Raw genomic sequence first — 18127 nt, 5'->3', positions numbered from 1 at the left:
CTCACTTCTTACCTCCACCCCAGTTTCCCTCACTCCCTTTCCCCTACTCTCCCTGAATTCCTACTCTCTGCCCCAGTCTCTCACTCCCTCTCCTCCACCCCCTCCCTCCCTCTCCTCCTACCCTTTCCTCACTCCCTCTCACTGTCCTCACTCTCCTTCACTCCCCTCCTCCCCCTCCCTCACTCTCTCCCCCTCACTCCCCTCCCCCTCCCTCATTCCCTCTCCCATCCTCTATCTCTCTCCCTCTCCCCCTCCTCCCTCTCTCTCTCATCCTTTCCCTCTCCCCAACCTCCACCCTGTCCCTCACTCCCTCCCTCTCCCCCTCCCCCACTCCCTTTTGGCCTTCCCCACACTCCCTCACTCCCTCTTCCCTCGCTCACTCTTCCCTCCCTCCGTCCTCAATCCCCCTTGCCCTCCCCCAGGCTCCCTCCTTCTCCCCCTCCCTCCTCTCCATTTCCCACACTCCCTCTCCGCTCCCCCCTTCCACTCCCTCTGCCATTTCACTCCTCCTTCTCCCCACCCCACTTCCTCACTCCCTTTCCCCCTCTCCCTCACTCCCTCTCCCCACCCCTCTCCCTCACTCCCTTTCCCCCTCTCCCTCACTCCCTTTCCCCCTCTCCCTCACTCCCTTTCCCCCTCTCCCTCACTCCCTTTCCCCCTCTCCCTCACTCCCTTTCCCCCTCTCCCTCACTCCCTCTCCCCACCCCTCTCCCTCACTCCCTTTCCCCCTCTCCCTCACTCCCTCTCCCCACCCCTCTCCCTCACTCCCTTTCCCCCTCTCCCTCACTCCCTTTCCCCCTCTCCCTCACTCCCTTTCCCCCTCTCCCTCACTCCCTTTCCCCCTCTCCCTCACTCCCTTTCCCCCTCTCCCTCAGTCCCTCTCCCCCACCCCATTAAGGGTTGCTTTTCACAATTGTGAACAGTAGGAACCAATATGTATAGAAATTATTTTTTAATTATTGGCCTGTGAGGTGGGGGTGTCACTGACTGGGCCTTTATTGGCAGGGTGTGGGTGAGCTGTCTTTATGACCCACAGCTGTGGGCCTTTGGGGAGGGAATTTCAGGATTTGGGGATTGAGAAACATCTCAGTGCTGATCAAACGACAGAGCGGGCTCATTGGGCCGAATGAGCTAATTCTGCTTGTAGACCTCATTGTATTATAATCTTATCTTGACCCGATGAGGTTCAGTATCATGCATGAGTTTTATCAAGGTGATTTTCAAACAATTTAATACTTAGATACTTAGCAATTTAATCTCCTGTCACTGTGGGCCCTGAGCTCTGTCCATTGCACATGATCCACAGGAGGTAAAGGACAATAGGGAGTGGGTGAGGGACAAAGGGTGGACATGACGTTGGTAGGTACCACGTTGGCATGAGTCTCTGAGGGAGCGGGAGTGTGGGTATGAGGGGCCATGGGGATGGGCAGCAGCATGGATGGAGTGTTCTGGGGTCTCTGAGGGGTGGGGCTCACACTGCGCTGTGTATAATTTGTTAATGTTTTGATAAAGTGCTGATTGGCTGAGGCAGATGCCCGGGGCAGACTGCTGTCTCCCTCAGACACCCCATCCCATTGCCAGAGTCTCCCAGCCCGACTCACAGAACACTCACCCTCCTCCAACCTGCAATCCCCCCCTCCGAAATAAACCCCACTGCACGCGTTCCAGGGTCAGGGCTATGGAGCTGGGGATTGTCCTGATCCCTGTGCCCCCTCGCCCCACCCCCTGCCCTGGGGCACCGAAACAGGAGGGAAGCGGGTATCTCCCTGTTACAATCAAACATTTCCTGTCTCCCACTCAGATTCCCAACCTTCCAGAGCTTGGTTTGAATGAGTGCTGTCTGCTTGTACAGTGGGAATGGGTCGGGAGGCTGCCTTGGGGCACTGGGGTGGGGGTGAAGAGGTGACCAGGAGATACGGAGACACCATAGCACCTCATTGTGATTGAAGGGGAGGTGGTCATGGTCATTCCACTGGGAATGAAATCCAGAGACTCGGCATCAGTAACACAACCCACACCCCCCCCCCCAACTACCCCCCACCCCACCCCCCACCCCCACCCCACCCAGGGTTTGAGGGAAAAGGCAGGAAATTGGGGTTGAAGTGATCAAATAAGCCATGACCTCAGTGAGTGGCAGAGCAGACTCAATGGGATGAATGAGCTGAAAATGTGTTGCTGGAAAAGCACAGCAGGTCAGGCAGCATCCAAGGAGCAGGGGAATCGACTCATGCCCGAAACGTCGATTCTCCTGCTCCTTGGATGCTGCCTGACCTGCTGCGCTTTTCCAGCAACACATTTTCAGCTCTGATAGCTAGCATCTGCAGCCCTCACTTTCTCCTATGGGCTGAATGGCCTACTCCTGTACCATATGATCAATGTTCCGAGGACACGGATTCCAACCTCACCATGATAAAACTTAGAATTAACAATCAAGCCTAACGGTGACCATCACTGGTTGTTGTAAAGACTCACCTGGATCATTTTGGGGAAGGACGTCCTCCATCCTGTCCCTGGTCTGGCCTACATGTGACTCCAAACCCACAGCAGGGTCTCCATTGCCCCCGGAGCAGTTTGGGACAGACAGGCAGGCGATGTTGGGACAGCCGCCTTCCCTGAACAAAGGAAAATGTGGGAACATGCAGCAGTGAGGTGGGTCTGGAATGAGTGTCTGTGTTACAGGAGAGTGTGACACTGATGGCAAAGAGGAGCTGAAGCAGAGCAAGGACACAGGAAGGAAATCCCGAAAGGTCATTGTGGACTGCACCGACTCCGAAGACGATGATGATGATGATGATGATGATGATGATGACACAGAGGGATGTCGAGACAGTCATCATCAGTCACAGAAAGCTGTGGTGAGTAACAACGGCAAGTCAGCGCAATCCCTTCCAGAACATTCTAACGCAGGGAACCGTGGGGCACTGTTCATGGTTTCGGTAATTATGCCACAACCCACCCCTTCCCACAGGACTCCACAAAGAGACAGGAGTTATACTTCCAGCGAGCTTGCCTCAGAAAATCCCAGAGAGCTTTCCAACCAACCGGAAGGACAGTCCATTTTCACACAGCAACGTGGGAGCAGAGTCGGATGGTGCCAAGGAAATTTCCGAACGTGTTCCGAAATAATAACTGGGCAGTGGACCAGGCCACATTCCCTGACACACTGATCCGATATTCTGGAAACATTGATTCCCACCTCAGTGGATAGAAAGCAACTCTTTGCCAGTCAACAACACCACTCCCTCAGCACTGACCCTCTGACAGTGCGGCACTCCCTCAGCACTGACCCTCTGACAGTGCGGCACTCCCTCAGCACTGACACTCTGACAGTGCGGCACTCCCTCAGCACTGACCCTCTGACAGTGCGGCACTCCCTCAGCACTGACCCTCTGACAGTGCGGCACTCCCTCAGCACTGACCCTCCGACAGTGCGGCACTCCCTCAGCACTGACCCTCTGACAGTGCGGCACTCCCTCAGCACTGACCCTCTGACAGTGCGGCACTCCCTCAGCACTGACCCTCTGACAGTGCGGCACTCCCTCAGCACTGACCCTCCGACAGTGCGGCACTCCCTCAGCACTGACCCTCCGACAGTGCGGCACTCCCTCAGTACTGACCCTCCGACAGTGCGGCACTCCCTCAGCACTGACCCTCCGACAGTGCGGCACTCCCTCAGCACTGACCCTCCGACAGTGCGGCACTCCCTCAGTACTGACCCTCTGACAGTGCGGCACTCCCTCAGCACTGACCCTCAGACAGTGCGGCACTCCCTCAGTACTGACCCTCTGACAGTGCGGCACTCCCTCAGTACTGACTCTCCAACAGTGCGGCACTCCCTCAGTACTGACCCTCTGACAGTGCAGCACTCCCTCAGCACTGACCCTCCAACAGTGTGGCACTCCCTCAGTACTGACCCTCTGACAGTGTGACACTCCCTCAGTACTGACCCTCTGACAGTGCAGCACTCCCTCAGTACTGACCCTCCGACAGTGTGGCATTCCCTCAGTACTGACCCTCTGACAGTGCAGCACTCCCTCAGTACTGACCCTCTGACAGTGTGGCACTCCCTCAGCACTGACCCTCTGACAGTGCAGCACTCCCTCAGTACAGACCCTCTGACAGTGCGGCACTCACTCAGTACTGACCCTCTGACAGTGCAGCACTCCCTCAGCACTGACCCTCTGACAGTGTGGCACTCCCTCAGCACTGACCCTCCGACAGTGTGGCACTCACTCAGTACTGACCCTCTGACAGTGCAGCACTCCCTCAGTACTGACCCTCTGACAGTGTGGCACTCCCTCAGTGCAGACCCTCTGACAGTGCAGCACTCCCTCAGTGCTGACCCTCTGACAGTGCAGCACTCCCTCAGCACTGACCCTCTGACAGTGCAGCACTCCCTCAGTGCTGACCCTCTGACAGTGCAGCACTCCCTCAGTACTGACCCTCTGACAGTGTGGCACTCCCTCAGTACTGACCCTCTGACAGTACAGCACTCCCTCAGTACTGACCCTCTGACAGTGCAGCACTCCCTCAGTGCTGACCCTCTGACAGTGCAGCACTCCCTCAGCACTGACCCTCTGACAGTGCGGCACTCCCTCAGTACTGACCCTCTGACAGTGCGGCACTCTCTCAGCACTGACCCTCTGACAGTGCGGCACTCCCTCAGTACTGACCCTCTGACAGTGCGGCACTCCCTCAGCACTGACCCTCCGACAGTGCGGCAGTCCCTCAGCACTGACCCTCCAACAGTGCGGCAGTCCCTCAGCAATGACCCTCCAACAGTGCGGCACTCCCTCAGTACTGACCCTCCAACAGTGCGGCAGTCCCTCAGCACTGACCCTCCAACAGTGCGGCACTCCCTCAGTACTGACCCTCTGACAGTGCGGCACTCCCTCAGCACTGACCCTCCGACAGTGCGGCAGTCCCTCAGCACTGACCCTCCAACAGTGCAGCACTCCCTCAGCTCTGACCCTCCAACAGTGTGGCACTCCCTCAGTACTGACCCTCCAACAGTGCAGCACTCCCTCAGTACTGACCCTCTGACAGTACGGCACTCCCTCAGTACTGACCCTCTGACACTGCAGCACTCCCTCAGTACTGACCCTCTGACAGTGCAGCACTCCCTCAGCACTGACCCTCTGACAGTGCGGCACTCCCTCAGTACTGACCCTCTGACAGTATGGCAGTCCCTCAGCACTGACCCTCCAACAGTGCGGCCCTTCCTCAGCACTGACCCTCCAACAGTGCGGCACTCCCTCAGCACTGACCCTCCAACAGTGCGGCACTCCCTCAGCACTGACCCTCTGACAGTGCGGCACTCCTTCAGTGCTGACCCTCTGACAATGCGGCACTCCCTCAGTGCTGACCCTCTGACAATGCGGCACTCCCTCAGTGCTGACGCTCTGACAGTGTGGCACTCCCTCAGTACTGACCCTCTGACAGTGCGGCACTCCCTCAGTACTGACCCTCTGACCGTTCGGCAGTCCCTCAGTACTGACCCTCTGACAGTGCGGCACTCCCTCAGTACTGACCCTCTGACCGTTCGGCACTCCCTCAGTACTGACCCTGTGACAATGCGGCACTCCCTCAGTGCTGACGCTCTGACAGTGCGGCACTCCCTCAACACTGACCCTCTGACAGTGCAGCACTCCCTCAGCACTGAACCTCTGACAGTACGGCACTCCCTCAGTACTGACCCTCCGACAGTGTGGCACTCCCTCAGTACTGACCCTCCGACAGTGCGGCACTCCCTCAGTACTTACCCTCTGACAGTGCGGCACTCCCTCAGTACTGACCCTCTGACCGTTCGGCAGTCCCTCAGTACTGACCCTCTGACAGTGCGGCACTCCCTCAGTACTGACCCTCCGACAGTGCGGCACTCCCTTGGAACTGGAGGTGAGGACCTAATGGGAATTGAATTTTCCAGGGATGGGTCTGAATCCTGATTCATACCTGATGGAGTTCCACTCCAGTTGGGAAAATGAGTGGTTCCTCTCTGGGTTTAGTGCTAAGTCAGCATTCAGAAGGCTGTGAGTCTTTGGAATGCCTTGCCTCTGGGAGCTGTCGGTCAGGGGCAGGTGAGGGGGCCCTTGTGGATATTTACGGCTGAAGTGGATTCTTGATCAGTCGGGGAATCAAGGGCCTTGGGGGTTGGGCAAGAATATGGACGTGAGCGATGTCAGATCATTGAATAGCAGAACAGGGTTGATGGACCGAATGGCTGACACCTGCAGCTATTTCTTATCTTTGTATGAAGTGCTGATTGGCCTGCAGTTGTTCCTTGTTCATATTATCCCTGGGGTTGGTGTGGAGAAATGGTTGGTGTGTGTGGGACGTGGAGAGCCAATCCTTTATTCACTTGTGTAGTGAGGGTGTCATTGGCTGGACCCAGCATTAATGCCTGTCCCTCGTTGCCCCTTGAGAAGGTGGTAATGATCTGCCCTCTGGAACCGGTGTAGTCCACCTAGACAATGACAGATTCTGGATTAGTGGTGCTGGAAGAGCACAGCAGTTCAGGCAGCATCCAAGTAGCTTCGAAATCGACGTTTCGGGCAAAAGCCCTTCATCAGGAATAAAGGCAGTGAGCCTGAAGCGTGGAGAGATAAGCTAGAGGAGGGTGGGGGTGGGGAGAGAGTAGCATAGAGTACAATGGGTGAGTGGGGGAGGGGATGAAGGTGATAGGTCAAGGAGGAGAGGGTGGAGTGGATAGGTGGAAAAGGAGATAGGCAGGTCGGACAAGTCAAGGAGACAGTTACTGAGCTGGAAGTTTGAAACTAGGATGAGGTGGGGGAAGGGGAAATGAGGAAACTGTTGAAGTCCACATTGGGATGCCCTGGGGTTGAAGTGTTCCGAGGCGGAAGATGAGGCGTTCTTCTGGTTATGGAGGTGGGTAAATAAAAGTTTGTTGTACTTACAGTTTTTGATGTTTGAGATGGAGTTGAAATACTGTTTGTTGAGAGTATGAATTCTCCTGAGGATGTAGTACAGAGTGGGTCCTTTGCAATTCCGAGAGAGTGTGGCCCTCAGCTGAGGCAGGGCTGACTGTAGAGAGGTTAGGTGCCGGCGCATTGCTGCAAGCGTGGAGCGGAGGATCCTGAAGGAGAACTGTTGCTGGTGTTTTTGAATCTGTAGTCTGTACTGTTTGTCCTGTTCGGGTCCGGACTCTGCTGGTTTAAAGGTGGTCTGGAGTCCGTGTGGGATGAGTTGGTTACGGAGGCATGCACTGAGGAAGCAAATGTGGCTGTGGTACCGAGTTTGTTTCACAACATGGTTGAAGAGCTTCAGAGCAGGGGAAATGACCTGGGAGTTGCAGTGGGAGAGGGACTCCCTGAGATTCTTGTAGAGAGAGGAGGAAAACATCTTCAAGGCAGACAATGACAGTGATGACCAGAGCTTGGGTTTCACTCAAACCTTTTCAGGAGGCCAAAGGTGAGTCACCCTGAGGTGGGGGCGGTGGGAATTGGTGAAGGGGCCTGTCTCGGTGCTCAGCTATCGTGTCGGGGTGGGGGCCCGTAACCCACACACTCCAATCCTCCTGAATTGACGGCCAATCCCCCTTTCTCCAGGTGTTTTTCTCACGGAATGGGAAGATCATCGGGAAGAAGCAGAGTCGGATACCACCCGGGGGTTTCTATCCCACCATCGGGATGCTGAGCTTGGAGGAGAAAGTGAAAGTGGAATTTCAGCCCCTCAGTGGCTGACGTGAGCCTCAGGAGGAGAAGCCGAGACCCAGAGGGTGTGAGGAAACCCTGAACCTGAAACCGCAACCGTTGCTTCTTTGCTGCTCAATTGTAAAGATTGAGCTGAGTGTTCAAGACAGCACCATTCCATTTCATTCTCTCTGTCCAGTCTGGGTGACGCTGATGGCCCAGGCATTGCCCTGTGTGATGTGAAAAACTATGGGATGGATTTTGCCAAGACATTGGCGATCTCAGTGTTATCTCAAATCTGACTGGATACCGGGAAGCCGGTACAATGACATTCATTTGTCAGCTTCCCAGAAGTGGCCAATCAAGACTCTGTCTCCAGGATCCTTACCCAATTCAAAACTTGGGACATCCAATCTGAGTGCTGGCTCCTCATTTTATAAGACCAATAGAACTAGGAGCATTTGGCCCCTCGAGCCTGCTCCACCATTCAATAGGGTCATGGCTGACCCAACATTCCTCACACCCACCTTCCTACCCTTTCCCTCAATTCCCCGACTGATTAAGAATCTCTCTCTGTCTCAGCCTTAAATATACACGAGGACTCTACCCCCACAGCTCCTTGTGGCAGGGAGTTCCAAGATTCACAACTCTCTGAAAGACAAAAATCCCCCTTATCTCAGTCTTACATTGGCACCCCTTTAGTCTGAGTCCATACCCAGATGGGGTTTTCCTGACGACCAACATCATTAAACTCTTAATTCTGGATTTTTACTGAATTCAAATTCCACCATCTGCTATGGCAGGGTTTGAACCCAGGGTCTCTAAATGAACAGATTAGTGATAATACCACTAGGCCATCACCTCTCCATAAAGACCTGTGGGTGCCTCAGTGGTTAGCACTGCAGCCTCACAGCACCAGGGTCCCAGTTCGATTCCAGCCTCGGGCAACTGTCTGTGTGGAGTTTGCACATTCTCCCCGTGTCTGCGTGGGTTTCCTCCGGGTGCTCCGGTTTCCTCCCACATTCCAAAGATGTGCAGGTCAGGGTGAATTGGCCATGGGAAATTGTCCCGTAGTGTTAGGTGTGTCAGTCAGTGGGAAGTGGGTTACTTTTCAGAGGGTCGGGTTGGGCTGAAGGGCCAGTTTCCACACTGTAGGGGATCTAATCAAAAAACAAACCTGCTTAATCTTTGCTCATGAGACAATCCTTCCATATCAGGGATAACCCTCGTGAACATTCTCTGCACTTCCACTAATGAAATAATATCTTTCCTTAAATAAGGAGACCAAAACTATACTCAGTACTCCTGCTGTGGTCTCACCAGCACCTGGTACAGTTACAGTAAGATTTCCCAACCTTTTTACTCTAACCCCCTTGAAATAAGGACCAGCATTCCATGACCCTTCCTGATTACCTGCTGCCCTTGTGTGCTAGCTTTCTGTGTTTTGTGCTCAAGATCCCCCCCAACTCCCTTTGTGTTGTAGCTTTCTGCAGTTTTTCTCCATTTAAATAATACCCTGTTCTTTTGTTCATCTTTTCAAAATTAACACTTTCACATCTTCCTACATTATACTCCATTAGCCAAATTTTTGCCCACCCACATAACGCATCAATATCTCTCTGTGAACTCTCACTACCTGGCTTTCCACCTATGTTTGCGTCGTCTGCAAATTTGGTGACCGTACATTCCCTTCCATCCTCCCAGGCATTAATATAGATTGGAAACAGTTACAGGCCCAGCACTGATCCCCGTGGAATCCCACTGCTCACAGTCACCAACCATCCTGCCCATTTGCCAATTCTCTGTCCATCCTCTATCCTCATTCCTGATGAAGGACTTTTGCCCGAAACATCAATTTCCCTGCTCCTCGGATGCTGCCTGACCTGCTGTGCTTTTCCAGCACCACTCTGATCCAGACCCCAATTCTCTATCCACCCCAATGTACAACCCCCAACCCCATGGGTTCATTCAGTACCATTTCATTGCTGATTTTAATTTTTCTGTGTTCTTTCCTTCCCTGTGTTTCCTGATTGCCAACTATTTCTGAGAATTTAATATGTCCAGCAGCATCTGTGGGGAGAAACCAGTTAACATTCTGAATCGAGTCTTCTTCAGAATGGGAAGGGAACAATGGGATTGGGCAACTCCACTGCGTATCTTGATGAAATTGAGTCGCTGATGACCATAGACCAATCTTCAGTTTGGATTAAAATCAAACTGGATCTGGGCCTTTGGAAAGTTCAACTTTTCAGAGTTTCTGGGATAGTCAGAAATATGGAGATTTGGGGACTTTCTCAGACTCTTCGGTTGAGATACAGGGACATGTGTAATTCCAAGGAAAAAGTGAGGACTGCAGGTGCTGAAGATCAGAGTGAAAAAGTGTGGCACTGGAAAAGCACAGCCAGTCAGACAGCATCCGAGGAGCAGGAGAATCAATGTAAACCCTTCATTACTGCCTGACCTGTGTGCTTTTCCAGCACCACACTTTTTGACGTGTAATTCCTGACCACTAAGGTCTGTGAAAGTAGAAAACAAAATCTAGACAGGATTCTGAAGCAACCATTAACTTGGAGGTGTCCATAACTTTTTTCAAAACCAGATTTAGTAGCAATTAAAGGTCAGAGCCATCTCGTTGAGTTTTTCTCGAAAGTCAGTTGCTCTTCTGCTGCTGTCGTTGCTTTCAGCAATCACTCGCTAATGAAGTGGGTTGTCCACCTCAGAAATTCTCTGTCACTGGGTTCCTGGGTTGCTCTGGGACCTTGTAATGAGCCTGATCCTAGAGCCATATCTCCCAGCAGACACTGGGCAGGTGTTTCCAAGAGGCAGAATTGGTTTTGGGCTTCAAGATCACTGGCATTCCTTTCTCCGGTTCCTTCTCAAAGAACTGTATCCCTTCTTACAGGAGGTTGCTCTAAACCCAGTTGTTCTGAACAAGGCTATCCCAAACATTAACATTGATGTAGTATTTCTCGAGGGAAGTCTTCAGGGAGGCTTTGGAATGCTCCCTCTTTCCACCGCTCAGCTGAGTGCCTTCCAGAGTAGACAGGCAGGAGGCTGGAGCCAACATCAGGAGGTGGAGAAGTCGATGTTTCGGTCTAACCCTTCTTTGCAAACTGCTAGCACAGTGGGTGGCTCAGTGGTTAGCACTGCTGCCTCACAGCACCATGGAACCGGGTTCCAGCCTCAGTCTGTGTGGAACTTGCACACTCTCCCTGTGTCTGTGTGGGTTCCTCCAGTTTCCTCCCACAGTCCAAAGGTGTGCAGGTCAGGGTGAATTGGCCATGGGAAATTGTCCGTTGTATCCAGGGATACTCAGGTGAGGTGGATTAACCATGGGATGTAAAGGGTTACAGGAAGGGGGTGGGTCAGGGCGGGATACTCTTTGGAAGGGTGGTGTGGACTTGATGGGCTGAATGGCCTGCTTACACACTGCAGGGATTCTGTTTGCTTTAGTATTTGGAACTCAGGCATCCTGATCAATTGATTCACACATTCAACTGTCGACTTCATATCGAAGATAAACGAGAAAAGATCATATCTTCCCAGTGTTTCATCTAGCCCTTTGATTTGATTAATTATTGTCACATGTACCATGATACAGTGAAAAAGTATTGTTTTGTATGCTACACAGACAAATCACACCTTACATAAATACTTCAGGCTAATAGAACAGAATATAGTGTCACAGCTGCAGAGAAGGTGCAGAGGAAGATAACTCAAATATATGAGAGGATCGTACATAAGTCTGATAACAGCGGGGAAGGAGCTGTTCTTGAATCTGTTGGCATGTGTTTCCAAACTTTAGTATCTTCTGCTCGATGGAAGAGGGTAAAAGAGAGTATAACGGTGATGGGAGGGGGGACATTGATTGTGTTGGCTGCCTTTCCTTTTCAATATAGTTTGACATTCATTCTGCAATATCCCCTTAATTATGAACCACTGCATCTTGTTAGACCTACCCCTTAATGTAACTAACTAGCTTATCCCTGGAGAAGGAGCACGTGGTATCCACCGACACCGCCACCGTGGGCACCGCAGGGAGTGGAGTGCATTATTTCCCCGTCCAACTCTATTTTGATTTAGTCCCTACCCTCCCCTTCACTGTTTGATCACACAGCATTGCCCTTTGATGTGAAGGGCACTGCTTGTCACAGGCCACTCGGGTGTTTCCTATCTTCCTGGTTGTGGAAACTGAATAAAGATTCTTGCACCTTGTGTCTCTCACTGTGTCTCACGCCTGCACACACACAACATGGGGGCTGGGGACAAAATAAGCACCACTGCAGTTAGGCAGGACCGTGGGGGAAACAGAGGATGAAAACAAAATGTACCGAACTGGCTTTAGCCAACTCCACTTTCCTTCCCTCACAACTGATCTTATGTGGAGTCATGACTTGGAGATGCCGGTGTTGGACTGGGGTGTACAAAGTTAAAAATCACACAACACCAGGTTATAGTCCAACAGGTTTAATTGGAAGCACTAGCTTTCGGAACACTGCTCCTTCACAACCACCTGATGAAGGAGCGTCGCTCCGAAAGCTAGTGCTTCCAATTAAACCTGTTCGACTATAACCTGGTGTTGTGTGATTTTTAACTTTGATCTTATGTGTAATTTATAAACAGACTCTTCCCTCCATTCAGGAGAATGTAAAATTCCAAGAGGAGCCGACACAATGAAACCACAAGCTAGCCCTGCTGTCTGCTTGGCTCCAGAATGTGACGTCATAAGAAACTGCCTCAAAACTAGCTGATGGGCTCCATTTCACCCCCCGATGTTTCCAGTCTGTACATAAATACTGACCTGAACCAGTCTGACATTCTTCCAAATGACAGATCCAGTTATTTCCAACATGGACCGTTACCCCCTGTTGGAAATTCCAGGGATACTGTAATTAAACCAAATGAATATCACACAAGGATGGGAGTGACGTTGTGAAGGCTAATGGTCTTTATGGTAAAAGGGGGGGCAAGTTTTAAAACTTAAAATTTTTAAAACTTAAAACAGACCTAAGGGGCAATGTTTTCACCCAGAGGGTGGTGCGTGTATGGAATGAGCTGCCAGAGGAAGTGGTGGAGGCTGGTCCAATTGCGACATTTAAAAGGCATCTGGATAGAGTCATAAAGTCACAGAGATGTACAGCATGGAAACAGACCCTTCTGTCCAACCCGTCCATACCGACCAGATATCCCAACCCAATCTAGTCCCACCTGCCAGCACCCAGCCCATATCCCTCCAAACCCTTCCTATTCATATACCCATCCAAATGCCTCTTAAATGTTGCAATTGTACCAGCCTCCACCACATCCTCTGGCAGCTCATTCCATACACGTACCACCCTCTTTGTGAAACATTTGCCCCTTAGGTCTCTTTTATATCTTTCCCCTCTCACCCTAAACCTATGCCCTCTAGTTCTGGACCCCCTCAGCCCAGGGAAAATACCATGTCTATTTACCCTATCCATGCCCTTCATGATTTTATAAAACTTTAGCCTCAGCCTCCGATGCTCCAAGGAAAACAGCCCCAGCTTGTTCATAGAACATAGAACATAGAACAATACAGCACAGAACAGGCCCTTCGGCCCACGATGTTGTGCCGAACTTCTAACCTAGATTAAGCACCCATCCATGTACCTATCCAAATGCCGCTTAAAGGTCGCCAATGATTCTGACTCTACCACTCCCACGGGCAGCGCATTCCATGCCCCCACCACTCTCTGGGTAAAGAACCCACCCCTGACATCTCCCCTATACCTTCCACCCTTCACCTTAAATTTATGTCCCCTTGTAACACTCTGTTGTACCCGGGGAAAAAGTTTCTGACTGTCTATCTATTCCTCTGATCATCTTATAAACCTCTATCAAGTCACCCCTCATCCTTCGCTGTTCCAATGAGAAAAGGCCGAGAACTCTCAACCTATCCTCGTACGACCTATTCTCCATTCCAGGCAACATCCTGGAAAATCTTCTCTGCACCCTCTCCAAAGCTTCCACATCTTTCCTAAAGTGAGGCGACCAGAACTGCACACAGTACTCCAAATGTGGCCTTACCAAGGTCCTGTACAGCTGCAACATCACTTCACGACTCTTGAATTCAATCCCTCTGCTAATGAACGATAATACTCCATAGGCCTTCTTACAAACTCTATCCACCTGAGTGGCAACTTTCAAAGATCTATGTACATAGACCCCAAGATCCCTCTGTTCCTCCACCTGACCAAGAACCCTACCATTAACCCTGTATTCCGCATTCTTATTTGTTCTTCCAAAATGGACAACCTCACACTTGGCAGGGTTGAACTCCATCTGCCACTCCTCAGCCCAGCTCTGCATCCTATCTAAGTCCCTTTGCAAACGACAACAGCCCTCCTCACTGTCCACAACTCCACCTATCTTCGTATCATCTGCAAATTTACTGACCCACCCTTCAACTCCCTCCTCCAAGTCATTAATAACAATTACAAACAGCAGAGGACCCAGAACTGATCCCTGCGGAACTCCACTTGTAACTGGGCTCCAGCCTGAATATTTACCATCTACCACCACTCTCTGACTTCGACCGGTTAGCCAGTTTTCTATCCAACTGGCCAAATTTCCCACTATCCCATGCCTCCTGACATTCCGCATAAGCCTACCATGGGGAACCTTATCAAATGCCTTACTAAAATCCATGTACACTACATCCACTGCTCTACCCTCACCCACATGCTTGGTCACCTCCTCAAAGAATTCAATAAGACTTGTAAGGCAAGACCTACCCTTCACAAATCCGTGCCGGCTGTCCCTAATCAAGCAGTGTCTTTCCAGATACTCATAAATCCTATCCCTCAGTACCCTTTCCATTACTTTGCCTACCACAGAAGTAAGACTAACTGGCCTGTAATTCCCGGGGTTATCCCTATTCCCTTTTTTGAACAGGGGCACAACATTCGTCACTCTCCAGTCCCCTGGTACCACCCCCATTGACAGTGAAGCCTCTCCCTGTGGCTCAAATCCACCAACCCTGGCAACATCCTTGTAAATCTTTTCTGAACCCTTACAAGTTTCACAACATTTTTCCAATAGGAAGGAGACCAGAATTGCATGCAATATTCCAACAGTGGCCTAACCAATGTCCTGTACAGCTGCAACATGACCTCCCAACTCCTGTACTCAACACTCTGACCAATAAAGGAAAGCATACCAAACGCCTTCTTCACTATCCTATCTACCTGCGACTCCACTTTCAAGGTGCTATGAACCTGCACTCCAAGGTCTCTTTGTTCAGCAACACTCCCTAGGACCTTACCATTAAGTGTATAAGTCCTGCTAAGATTTGCTTTCCCAAAATGCAAAACCTCGCATTTATCTGAATTAAACTCCATCTGCCACTTCTCAGCCCATTGGCCCATCTGGTCCCGATCCTGTTGTAATCTGAGGTAACCCTCTTCGCTATCCACTACACCTCCAATTTTGGTGTCATCTGCAAACTTACTAACTGTACCTCTTATGCTCACATACAAATCATTTATGTAAATGACAAAAAGTAGAGGGCCCAGCACCGATCCTTGTGGCACTCCACTGGTCACAGGCCTCCAGTCTGAAAAACAACCCTCCACCACCACCCTCTGTCTTCTACCTTTGAGCCAGTTCTGTATCCAAATGGCTAGTTCTCCCTGTATTCCATGAGATCTAACCTTGCTAATCAGTCTCCCATGGGGAACCTTGTCGAATGCCTTACTGAAGTCCATATAGATCACATCTACTACTCTACCCTCATCAATCCTCTTTGTTACTTCTTCAAAAAACTCAATCAAGTTTGTGAGACATGATTTCCCACGCACAAAGCCATGTTGACTATCTCTAATCAGTCCTTGCTTTTCCAAACATATGTACATCCTGTCCCTCAGGATTCCCTCCAACAACTTGCACACCACCAAGGTCAGACTCACCGGTCTATAGTTCCCTGGCTTGTTGTTACCACCCTTCTTAAACAGTGGCGCCACATTTGCCAACCTCCAGTCTTCCGGCACCTCACCTGTGACTATCGATGATACAAATATCTCAGCACGAGGCCCAGTAATCACTTCTCTAGCTTCCACAGAGTTCTCGGGTACACCTGATCAGATCCTGGGGATTTATCCACCTTTATGAGTTTCAAGACATCCAGCACTTCCTCCTCTGTAATATAGACATTTTTTCAAGGTGTTACCATCTATTTCCCTACAGTCTAAATCTTCCATATCCTTTTCCACAGTAAATACTGATGCAAAATATTCATTTAGTATCTCCCCCATCTCCTGTGGCTCCACATAACGGGTATATGAGTCAGAAGGGTGTAGAAAGATATGGGCCAAATGCTGGCAAATGGGACTAGATTTGGGATGTCTGGTTGGCGTGGAAGCGTTGGGCTGAAGGCTCTGTTTGCGTGCTGCATGAATGTATGTCTCTATGTTACACGGAGACGTGAAAGGCAGTTTCTTTCTAAACAGGTGCTAAGTTCCTGGGATGTGGATCATGTCGAGAGGCAAAAGGGTTTGAAGTGAGAAAGGTGTGATGTGTTGGCACAGGGCGAAGTACCTGCTCCTGTGCTGTCCTTAGTTTTTTGAACAACTATTTCCGATCAACTTTGAAGATTACCAGCTACTCACTGCTGAACCTAGGCGTGCATTTTGGCTTTGAAGAAGTGAGAATGGTTTTGTTCTCTGGTTTGTATGCCTGCTTTGTATCAATCGTGCCTGGACTGCTCTTAATAAATTTATTTGTCATCAATTTTCCAAGCGAGCCAGCAATCACATCCAAACCTGCTTACTAATTGGCAGAGAGCGGTTGATGCTTTCTTGAGTTAAGCCTTAGCCTGTGGGCTCTAATGTCAGTTACCCAGCCCTGTTTTACCCTGAAAACCAACAAGCAGAGCTCCTCTCCATCACAGGTCGGAGGGTGTGGAGCTCAGGTGCCTGGTTGGGATGGACTGTAGTGATTGAACATGTTGGAGCAGTGAGCTACACTCCTGTAGGGGTTGGTTCAAGCTGAGTCAGTGTGTGATATTAGAGCAGGAGGCGCAAAGAAATGGCGTTTTTAAAACATTTACTCTCAGGATGAGACATCCACTGGTCCAGCCTGAATCTCTTACCCATTCCTAATTTAAAAAAATATTTGTTCACTGAATGTAGGTATTTCTGGGCCCAGTATTTATTCCCCGTCCCTAGTTGCCCCTTGAGAAGGTGGGGGTGAGCTGCTTTCTTGAACCACTGCAGTCCATGTGCCGTGGGTAGACCCACAATGCCCCTTAGGGACGGAATTCAAACCTATCCCAACAGTCACTGCGTCAGAGGTTAGATCCGTTTTTCTTTGTGTGAATCCAAGGAAAGCGATGGGACCAGACGGAGTACCAGGCCGCGCACTCAGAGCATGTGCAGACCAACAAGCACAGGGCTTCTCGGACATCTTCACCCTCTCCCTGCAGCAGGTCACTGTCCCTGCCTGTTTCAAGAGGCCCAACATCATCCCTGTGTCTAAGAAGGCCCATGCAGTATGTCTCCATGACGACCGCCCAGTGGCCCTAACTTCGGTGGACATGAAGTGCTTTGAAAGACTGGTCATGGCATTAATCAACTCCAGCCTCCTCCACTACTCTTGACCCACTCCAATTTGACCAACAGATCCACGTCAGATGCCATATCACTTGCCCTTCACTCCTCCCTAGAACATCTTGACACCAAGAACAGCGATGTAAGAATCCTCCTCATTGCCTACAGTTCAGCCTTCAACACTATTATCCCCTCGAGACTGATTACTAAACTTAGTGATCTCGGACTAAACCCCACTCTCTGCAACTGGATCCTCAGTTTCCTGACCCCCAGGCCACAATGAGTGAAGATTGGGGACAATATTTCATCCTCACTAACACTCAACACTGGAGCCCCCCCCCAGGGGTGCGTACTCAGCCCCCTACTGTACTCACTGTGTACCCATGGCTGCATCGCCAAATACCAGACTAATGCCATTTACAAGTTCGCTGATGACACCACCAGAGTCGGTCAAATCTCAGATGGCGATGAAAACAGACTACAGACGGGAGGTGGGAGACCTGGAAAAATGGTGCACTGAGAACAACCGAGATCTCAATGCCGGCAAAACCAAGGAACTCATTATTGACTTTCAGCGGGATGTTACTCATACCCCCCCCCCTCCTCTACACAGTAACAGCACAGAGGGGGAACGAGTGGAGAGGGTCAAGCTCCTGGGAGTGGTCATCCACAACAAGCTTTCTTGGACTCTTCATGTGGACGCACTGGTTACAAAGGCCCAACAACGTCTCTTCTTCCTCAGGCAGCTGAGGAAATTTGGGATGACAGTGAATACCCTTGCCAACTTTTATAGGTGCCCCATCGAGAGCATTCTGTCTGGATGTATCACTACCTGGTATGGCAACTGTACCATTCAAGATCAGAGCCGGTTACAGAGAGTGGTGAACTCGGTCCAGACAATCACAAAGGCCA

The 18127-nt window shown here is 50.7% G+C and overlaps 1 protein-coding gene across 1 annotated transcript in view; it reads left to right on the top strand.

Moving 5' to 3' along the window:
- The window catches only part of LOC140482503 (SPRY domain-containing protein 3-like), an 815899-nt gene extending 804899 nt beyond the window's left edge, over nucleotides 1-11000 (top strand). Inside the window, exons 10-11 of the mRNA XM_072580049.1 lie at nucleotides 2680-2855; nucleotides 7566-11000. Of these exons, the coding sequence (XP_072436150.1) occupies nucleotides 2680-2855; nucleotides 7566-7700 (311 nt within the window). The 3' untranslated portion in view covers nucleotides 7701-11000. The remainder of the gene's footprint in view (nucleotides 1-2679; nucleotides 2856-7565) is intronic.
- The last annotated feature ends 7127 nt before the right edge of the window (nucleotides 11001-18127 follow it).

This window comes from Chiloscyllium punctatum, chromosome 10 (assembly GCF_047496795.1).
Source record: "Chiloscyllium punctatum isolate Juve2018m chromosome 10, sChiPun1.3, whole genome shotgun sequence".
In the NCBI taxonomy this organism is placed as follows: Eukaryota; Metazoa; Chordata; class Chondrichthyes; order Orectolobiformes; family Hemiscylliidae; genus Chiloscyllium; species Chiloscyllium punctatum.
Note: the sequence above shows the minus strand (reverse complement) of the source record. Positions and strands in the feature narration are given on the sequence as shown.